Source organism: Tachyglossus aculeatus, chromosome 9 (assembly GCF_015852505.1).
Source record: "Tachyglossus aculeatus isolate mTacAcu1 chromosome 9, mTacAcu1.pri, whole genome shotgun sequence".
NCBI lineage: Eukaryota > Metazoa > Chordata > Mammalia > Monotremata > Tachyglossidae > Tachyglossus > Tachyglossus aculeatus.
In genome coordinates, this window is record NC_052074.1 from 48,386,584 (window position 1) to 48,395,604 (window position 9,021).

At 38.1% G+C, this 9,021-nt stretch overlaps 1 protein-coding gene across 1 annotated transcript in view; it reads right to left on the reverse strand.

Annotated features, from left to right (window-relative positions):
• RBMS1 (RNA binding motif single stranded interacting protein 1) overlaps positions 1-2,851 on the reverse strand; it is a 227,470-nt gene extending 224,619 nt beyond the window's left edge. The window contains exon 1 of the mRNA XM_038751078.1: positions 2,794-2,851. Coding sequence (XP_038607006.1) covers positions 2,794-2,844 — 51 coding nt within the window. The 5' untranslated portion in view covers positions 2,845-2,851. The remainder of the gene's footprint in view (positions 1-2,793) is intronic.
• Positions 2,852-9,021: the final 6,170 nt, after the last annotated feature.

Sequence of the window (9,021 nt, forward strand, 5' to 3'; positions counted from 1 at the left end):
CATTGGTGGTGGGAAAGTTCTCTGGGCAAATTCTTCAGAGACTCTCCTAACTCTTGGGAAGAAGCACAGCCTAGTGGGAAGAGGAGGGCCTGGGAAGCGGAAGACCAGGGGTCTAAACCCCGCTCTACCACTGGTCTGTTGGGTGACTTTGGGCAAGTCGCTTTTCTGTGCCTCAGTTTCCTTATATGTTAAATGGTAAAATGGGTATTCAATAACCGTTCTCCCTCCTACTAAGACTGTGAGCCCATGTGGACAGGGGTAGGGACAAACTGCATCTGCTGTATCTATCCCAGTGCTTAGTATAGTACTTGGTACTTATTTTGGGGGGCATTTATTAACCACTTGTACTAAGTGCTGGGCTAGATACAAGCGAATCAGGACACAATCCATGTTCCGCATAGGGCTCACAGTCTTAATCACTATTTTATAGATGAGGTAACAGTAAGGATTTAACACATTATTATTGTTATTATTAGTAGTATTTGGAACCAACATACATTCTTTGAACCTCAAACTTTTAACTTTTCCTCTATTTTTTTGAACATTTCTATATTCTTGTCTAGGGAAGGAAATTTTCCAAATAGAACTTCTCAGAACGAGGAGTGCGTGTTTCTATTTTCTTGAGACTCTCTTCCTTCACTACCAAGAAGGAAACTGTACATGCTTACTGATTTGGTCATTGATCTGCAGGAACCAGCCTTGTTTCAAGGGCATTTTAATGGAAATGCTAGCTGGCAAACCCTGGGTTTACGACATGCTAAATTTCTACAGTTACTTCACAGTGCTGAATAAAGGGCTCTTCTATTTCTGATTGAAATTCATGTTTAGCTACAAGATTTTCAAAACCTGCTTGTAATCCCAGCATGCTGTGGAATAGTCTGGAATTTCACAATGATGTATAGAATACAGTCACCTGGCATCACCAAGTGTATATATTTAAAAAAAAATGATATCCCATTTAAGAATTGATTTCTTGAGTTCTTCCAAAAGCCCTTTGAGTCCTTTTATGTGAACTGTCAATCTATTTTTCATATTCAGAACAGGTAGACTGTAAAATCTACATAGATTCGTCTGCCGTGCTTTAAAAAATGGGTTTAAACATAAGAAAAATGAGAGAGTAAAATTTCTTAATATGGAAAGCAGGGCTTAAATAAGAGAAAACTGCAATTGCATTTTCCAATTTGCTTCGGTAGCTGTCTGCAAGAAGATATGCAGACTTTGGAATTTGTGTTATGTAACTGTCACCCTTTCCTGTCTATTCAGGACAAAGACAGAAAGAATAGGAGATGTCTAGATGACATTATCATAGAGATTTTCAGTCCTTTAGATTCTGAGGATTACACATGTTTATTCAATTGCTGTGCAAAATGGGTCATTTAGAAGAGATCAAGATTGATCAACAGTTTGAATACTACTAGAATCTGTACATATCTAATAAACTCCCCAAATTCTCAACTTGTCCAGGTCAAAATACCTAATAGTCTTGATTAGCAGGATCAGTGTTAATCCAAGATTCCTCAACTCTATACATTGCTTACCTGAGCTGAAGAAATCAATAAGAAAGCTCAAAGAGAAAAAAAGTGATTTAAATAAGGATATTAAAACAACAAAAATCTAAACTGTATTCTGAGATTTCCAGAATTTTAGGGGTGACACGGACAAGGAAGGGAAAGCTACATTTGCTCTGTACACAGTAAGCATTTAATCAATACTATTACTACTACTACTACTACTACTACTACTACTACCCTCTTAAAAATCAAGGAGCACAGGATAAAAAGTAAACTCATAAAGAAGGTGTATACATTATATATTTAAGTTTTAAAACTACTTTGGGCTCTACCAGAAATGCATTGGATGTTGGCGATACAAATTTGAAACAACAAAATCGGAGAATATGGTGAATCCACGGTGGAACAATAGCAGCTGCCAGATAGTCTTCAGGGGCAATCAGAAAACTGTGATAGAGTAGTTTTTTGAGAAAACTACTGGCTTTGCTAGACCATTCAGCCCTTGAGCAACTGACTGTCATTGAAATGACTCTCCGTAGCCCTTCTTGGAAGCCAGCCCTGGAATGAGTCCACAGCATATAATTATAAGATTCCTGAACTCCAGTTGCCGTTTGTAGCTAGAAATAAAGGTCACCTAGCTTATAATTCAGCAAAAATTCTCATTGTCCTGATTTTAACACGGAGGTTCAGAAATATGGTACCGCTTTCACCTCAACTCACAAGCTACTTCACAAGAGAGGGAGCTGGCATATTTCATTTAGACTGTTTCCCACTGTCTTGCTGACGGATCAAGAAACATTGTCATATCAACAGGAGAAACCCAACGCCGTGGATGGAGCTTCAGTCCGAGTCAGCCAGGGGAACCTGTTACAAAAGCTAAACATGGTGGCTTTGCAGGGTAGTGGATATGCCTCAGGTGAAAGCAAATACTGTAAGCTTGTGTCTTTTCACAGCTCTTCAAGTCAGGTTTGAGAACTACTTTATGTTTGTTTAAAGCGAAATGTGTGAAGTATTGGCTTTTAACACAGTTTGTCACAGGCAGGATCTCAAAATATAACAAATACAAAAAGTAGTCATGAAATTACAGTAAAACCATTTTTCTTTTTGTTTGTGGCTCACAACTGCCCAAGTAATTTCACTGCAGAACAAAGAAATCCAGTCATTTAGATGGAACCCGTCCCCCGCTCCCCAGCCCCCACCCCCCCCAACCCCAATGACTAACTGGCAAAATTAAACAGATTACTGGAGAAAACAGGCATCTTTAAAAATATGGAAAGCTCACCTGAGTGAGGAGAAAAGGAAAGCCCATGGAGAGTGCCAGATCAGGTGCCATCAGGAAGTTAGGCTGTCCAAAAAAAGGAGTTGAAGAGCATTTTGTAAGGAATGCCAAAGATAATTATAAAAGATTCCTCAAACATATCAAAAGCAGGAAGCTGGATAAGGGATCACTGGGAACCCTTGATTACTGTGTGCTCGGGCATCGAAGAAAATACCTAAAAGGATCAATGAATTCTTTACTTTGATCTTTTCTCAGGGAGATATTAGGGAAGCTTCCAGCCTCAAACTGTTTATCATAGCAGATACCTGAGTCGTGCAGTGGTATAAAGAAACCAGGAATGTTTTTTATAAAGTGACACATCTTTAACAAGTCACAAGGACAGGGTACACTCACCTGATGGTTCTGAAAGATGTTGGATGGATGAACAGTGGAAATGTTACCCAAAGTGTATACCCAGAATTACAAAAGGGAGACTGTATTGGGGATGACCAGTGGACGGTGTTGTACTGCATTTTTTAATCATCTTTTCTGTCCACCTAATTAATGGTCTCCCTTTTCCTGCCCGCCACACGGCAGCTTTGGGGAATCCTACTGTCACTCATTTTTCTCCCATTTCCGTCCAGCCAACTGTGTTCAAGTTGGCATAGTTGCAACAATGATAGACCAAATTCATTCCAAGATATCACCGTTGGTGATGTCTTGTTCCTCAGTACTGAATTTAGCCTGAATGTGGGTTGGTGGAGTGATGCTCACTGAGTTGGATGTGGTGTATACCAAACATAGGGACAGTTAAGCAGCACTGCAGTTCTGTAGAGCTTTGCTTTAGTTTGAGGGGGCTAGTCAATAAATGTTTAAAAATAAAAATAAAAAAATTAAATGTGTGAAGCCCTAGAATTCATTCATTCATTCAATCGTATTTATTGAGTGCTTACTGTGTGCAGAGCACTGTACTAAGCACTTGGAAAGTACAATTCAGTGACAGAGAGTGACAATCCCTGACCTCAATGGGCTCACAGTCTAGAAGGGGGAGACAGACATCATTCATTCATTTATTCATTCAATTGTATTTATCAAGTACTTACTGTGTGCAGAACACTGTACTAAGCACTTGGAAAGTATGGGGAGGAAGTATAAGGACAGAAAGCATGATGTGTAGCATGATTGAAAGGTAAAAAATCCCTCCCTGTCAAAGTTCTTTTGTGTCTATCACCAATCATTTCAAACCCAAGGAGAGCAAGATATTTTTAAATTTTATCATAATTATCACCACCATCTAACATTTATCAATCACCTGCCATGTGCATTCATTACTCTAGAAATTAATGCTAAATATGAGTTTTGGTCTAAAAACAGATGAACGACATAGATGAGAAAATTTCAATTAAAAAACCCTGTGTGGTTCATTCTCCAGCATGTCAGAATAATTTTATTCTATTTTAAATCACTTGATATTTGATCATGAGATGATATCAATCAATCAAAGGTTTTTATTGAGCAGTTATTTTGTGCAAAGTACTATACTAAATGCTTGGGGGAGTACAATACAACGGAGTTGGTGGATATGTTCTCTGCCCATATGGAGCTTACAGTCTAGAGGATTATATTATATAGGAGGATCAGTATTTTCCCTGCTTGTCAAAAGAAGTTCTACAAATAGCCTTGTCGCTCTTTTGTTAATTGTGTTTATTTCATTTGTGATATTGATCCTCTGACTTCCAGGCACAATGTTCTTTCCACTAGGCCTCACTGCTATGTGTCTACTCCACCCTAAAGCTGAAGTCTTCCCTCACCCTCTCATTCCCAAGGGCCTGTTCCATTCCAGCATATACTTAATCATCTGCATTTGAAGGAGGGAAGGTGCTGATAGGCAGCAGAAACCTTGTCTGAGTAGTGACTCCCCTTATCCACAGCTGCAAGGGAGAACAGAGCACTTTTACTCCTTGATGGTGCTGCAAGAATGTCGGCTATCTGCTCAGATACATAATATTTTTCAACCTCCTTAACACTTATTATTACCTAAACTTTTCAACATCCACGGCATGGGAAAACACCATAAATCTCCTGATGAAAAGAAAAGTGAGGCAGAAAGGGGTTAAATAATTTTCCCCGGGTTACAGTTCAAGTCTCTGTGATAAGACTAGAAATTAAGTGACTTGATGCAGCTGTGTGAAAGTTTTCTTATGAATCTGATCCTTGGTAGAAGCTTTGCAAACTTGAATGGTATTTTTGGATTGTATGAATTGGTGAAGACCATTCCAAATTCAAGACTCAAATGAATTTTGAAACCAGGTGAAATTGATTGGTTTTAGAGGAATTACAGCTCTCAGCTTCAGCCTCTGCAGAGTAAGACAAAAATAAATCCGTAAAGACGTACTCTGAAACTAACTTCTGAGCTAATGCTCCTCATATCTCCAAGCCTGAGTCTAGTGACCTTTTTAAACCACAGTTACCACCAACCTCTGTGTATACTTTGATGCAGGAAAAGCTCAAGAGAAGTTGGACTGAATTTAACAAAGGATAACTTTTTAAATGTTGTGAAAGTCCCATCTGTAGAATTGCTGAAACACACCTATAATGCATATATCAACTCCCTTCATCCTGATCTTAACAGGAAAGTCCACATTAACATTTTGTGAGTGAGGGGAGGGTTATTTTTTTATTAACAGATATGGAGCCTGGACAGTCTCAAGATATTACTAAAGTTCACTGACTTTCACTGTAGTACCAACATCAATAGTGCCCTTTATGGCTGCAATATAAGTGTCATTTCCTCCCAGTGTTTAACTGCAGCAAGATTTTTAAGTAACAAAAGCTTTTCTTATAAAAAAAGAAATCAAATTTTCCTGAACAAAAATGCAGAACAATCTTTTCTTAGGAAGACTCTTGAACCTTGTTATGACGGGTTGTTTAAACTTTGGAGCAATATAAATTTCATCTCTATTAGCATTAATATGACTTTTTGAAGAACTTTCTTCAATTGAGTTCCTTATTGCCTTAACAAAGCAAATGGCACTTCTCAAAAATGATGGAAAGAAATCAATTTCAGGGAGGAAAAAATGATAACTGTAAAGCTAAGAATACCATCAACAGAAAGCTAATGGCACTCTGGTTTGCTGAAGCATTTGGATTAGCCCTGTATTCTTGGAAACTTTACAATGTCAACCCAGACTTAATGATGAAATAAATTCTGAAATAGGCCATCTTTTAAATCTTTTAATCTGTTTCTGAGACAGTGCTCCTTCAGTCGCTTCAATTTATGAAGAAAATAAGAATGCTGTACAAGGTATGGAGAAAGCCAATAAAGGTAATTGCGTTGATAGAGAAGGACAGACCTGAAGAAACAGAATTGAAGTCTTCAAAACTATGTAGGGTATGGGCAGGTGAACATATAACTGCTATTCAAGAAATCCCACAACCCCAGGTTGAGAAAACATTCTTCAAAGCTTGATGGTTCTAGGTTCAAAAGGAAAAGGAAAACAAACAAAAGGAAATACTTCACACAGTGGATGCTGAGCATAAACCACCGAAAATTAGGTAGACTTAAAATATCAGTAGCTTAAAGAAGGTTTTGGATAAATTCCTGGGCTAATGGTCTATAATGGAGCATTATGGTGTCAAGGTAAAGCTTGGGTAAGGGATGTTAAGAAAGTATATCTATAACTACGGTGATGAATGTTAAGTTAGGCAACCATCACACTGTTTCTCCAAGTATCCTGTCACTAGTATCAGAGACAGAATATGAGGCAATGGACCATTGCTAAGAACTAGTTTGTGCATTTCTTACATCCTGGAAGACACAGAAGTTAATCAGAAGATCACAGCTCTCTGTCACCTTTACCCATGACATGACAATCTTGATCAAGGCATTTGCCCATGTGCATCTCTATTTCTTCCTTGGGAGAATAGGAATCATAATAATACTGACTGCTGTACAGATATATCATGACAATTAATGAGAAATTATTGTATGGGGCTTTGTATTTCTTGGAATGAAGACCCCTTGTAAATGCAATTAGAAAGGCTGTAATAATTATCTTTTATTTTTATTGTTCATAAAACTTTAAAATGGGCAGTAATACATGTGTGGAATCAGGATGAGGAGGTGGTTTGGAATGCAGAGTAAATGGTTGGGAATTTGCCAGATATGAAACTGCACGAGGTTCTTTCCCTGCTCTTATCCCTACGGCGGCCACAGTTCCAGGATAAAAATAACTGTACCAGAGTCAGGGAAGTCAAGCATGGGAGAGAAGCTCAAAGTTGTGGATGTAAGAGCTATCAATCAATTGAATGGATTGACTGCCTACTAAGCACTTGGCAGAATACAAATTACGTAGAAGACGTGAACCCTGCCCACAAGGAGCTTACTTATAATCTATTTCTAGCGATCATAATGGGTATTTTGTACCATGAATGAAATTCATTTCCACAGGAAGCAGGGCAGGAAAAAAATAGTAATGCACTTAAAATATTTCGGTAAATTCACAGATAAAAACTTCACAATGAAGGTTAGTAGAGTGAAAATTTATGAACGTTACAGCTTATGTTTCTACCGTGACGATGAACGCACAGGAAGGCAAACAATACACAGTTCCTGCAAGAATCCTTTTTGCCCCTCAGAAACTGGATACTAGACTGGACAGACCACTGGGCTGACTCAATACTGGCAGGGTTATTTTTTATGATTGATAAAATGCAGTTAAATATGATTTCAGGGTTTCACGTATTAGTAGTGGTCACTAACATAGCTGAATAACGAAGCTGCAAGAATTCAGGATCTCAGATGGCTACTAAAAAGAAGTATCTATATCTCTATATATTTAATGGTATTTTCTAAGTGCTTACTATGTTCCAGATACTGCACTAAGAGCTGGAGTAGATATAAGATAATCAGGTTGAACACAGTCCCTTTCCCACATGTGGCTCACAGTCTTCATCCCCATTTTACTGATGAGGTAACTGAGGCACAGAGAAGTTCAGTGACTTGCCCAAGTTCCTACAGCAGAAAAGTGGCAGAGCTGGAATTGGAACCCAGGCCCTTGTGACTCCCAGGACCATGCTCTAAGCATTAGGAAACACTACTTCTCGAAGAAGAAAGAAGCCTCAAATATTTTAGGGACCTGACAGGTGCTTGGTTGAAAATGGCAAACACTGAAAACAGAAAGACTGAATTTGATAAAGGTTTAAAACAAAAAAAGAAATCAAATCTGGCCATCAAAATAAACATGGCATCATTGAAAGGGACCTCCAAGCTCCATTCCTCATCTCTGATAAGCTACACTGAGTCCCCAAAAACGTACATTATTCTCCTGAAGGAACGGTCCGTCTTCTTCGAATAGTTTACCTATCTTGGTGAACGCACCAAGAGATTTGCCTGATAAATATACATGAAGGAAAATGTTGTTTGATAAGGATATACCTGAAGGGAAATCAGACAGGTTTATGGATGAATAAAACAATTTTAAGGATTCTGACATCTGTTTGGCTTAATTTTACATGGAATTTGGCTATAAGGTCACTTACTAGGAAAATAAAATCAGATTTATTTTATTTGGTTGGTATCCATTAACTTTCTACAGAATGTCATACTTTTCTGTGGTGTGTGTTTCCATAAAAAAAAGGCATCAAGTCTGTCAATGTTCCCAATATGATCAGCTTTACAAGTGAAATTCCTATATGTAAGAACAAAGCAAGCCATGAACTAAAATATAAAATAATGCACAGAAAATAGTGGATGGGAAATTACTTTTGTACTTATCTGAGTCTTCACAGGAATCCAGATCATCTTTTAAAGTCAGGTCTATTTATTCTATTTTACTCTCTCAAGCGTTTAATGCAGCCTCAGCACACAGTAAGTGCTCAATAGATACTATTTATTGATTTAAAGTAAGTATATAGTACTTCCTCTAGTGAAAGCCCTCCTTGTACTTTTCTAAACAATGACCTGGATTCACAATATGTTTCCATATATAATCAATATATAGCTATAATTCTATTTATTTATTCTGATGGTTTTGACACCTGTCTACATGTTTTGTTTTGTTGTCTGTCTCCCCCTTCTAGACTGTGAGCCCGTTGTTGGGCAGGAACTGTCTCTATATGGTGCCAACTTGTACTTCCCAAGCGCTTAGTACAGTGCTCTGCACACAGTAAGCCCTCAATAAATACGACTGAATGAATGAGTCAATAAACTGAGAATAGAGGGAACTACAGGGTTTAAGGATAGAGAGTAAA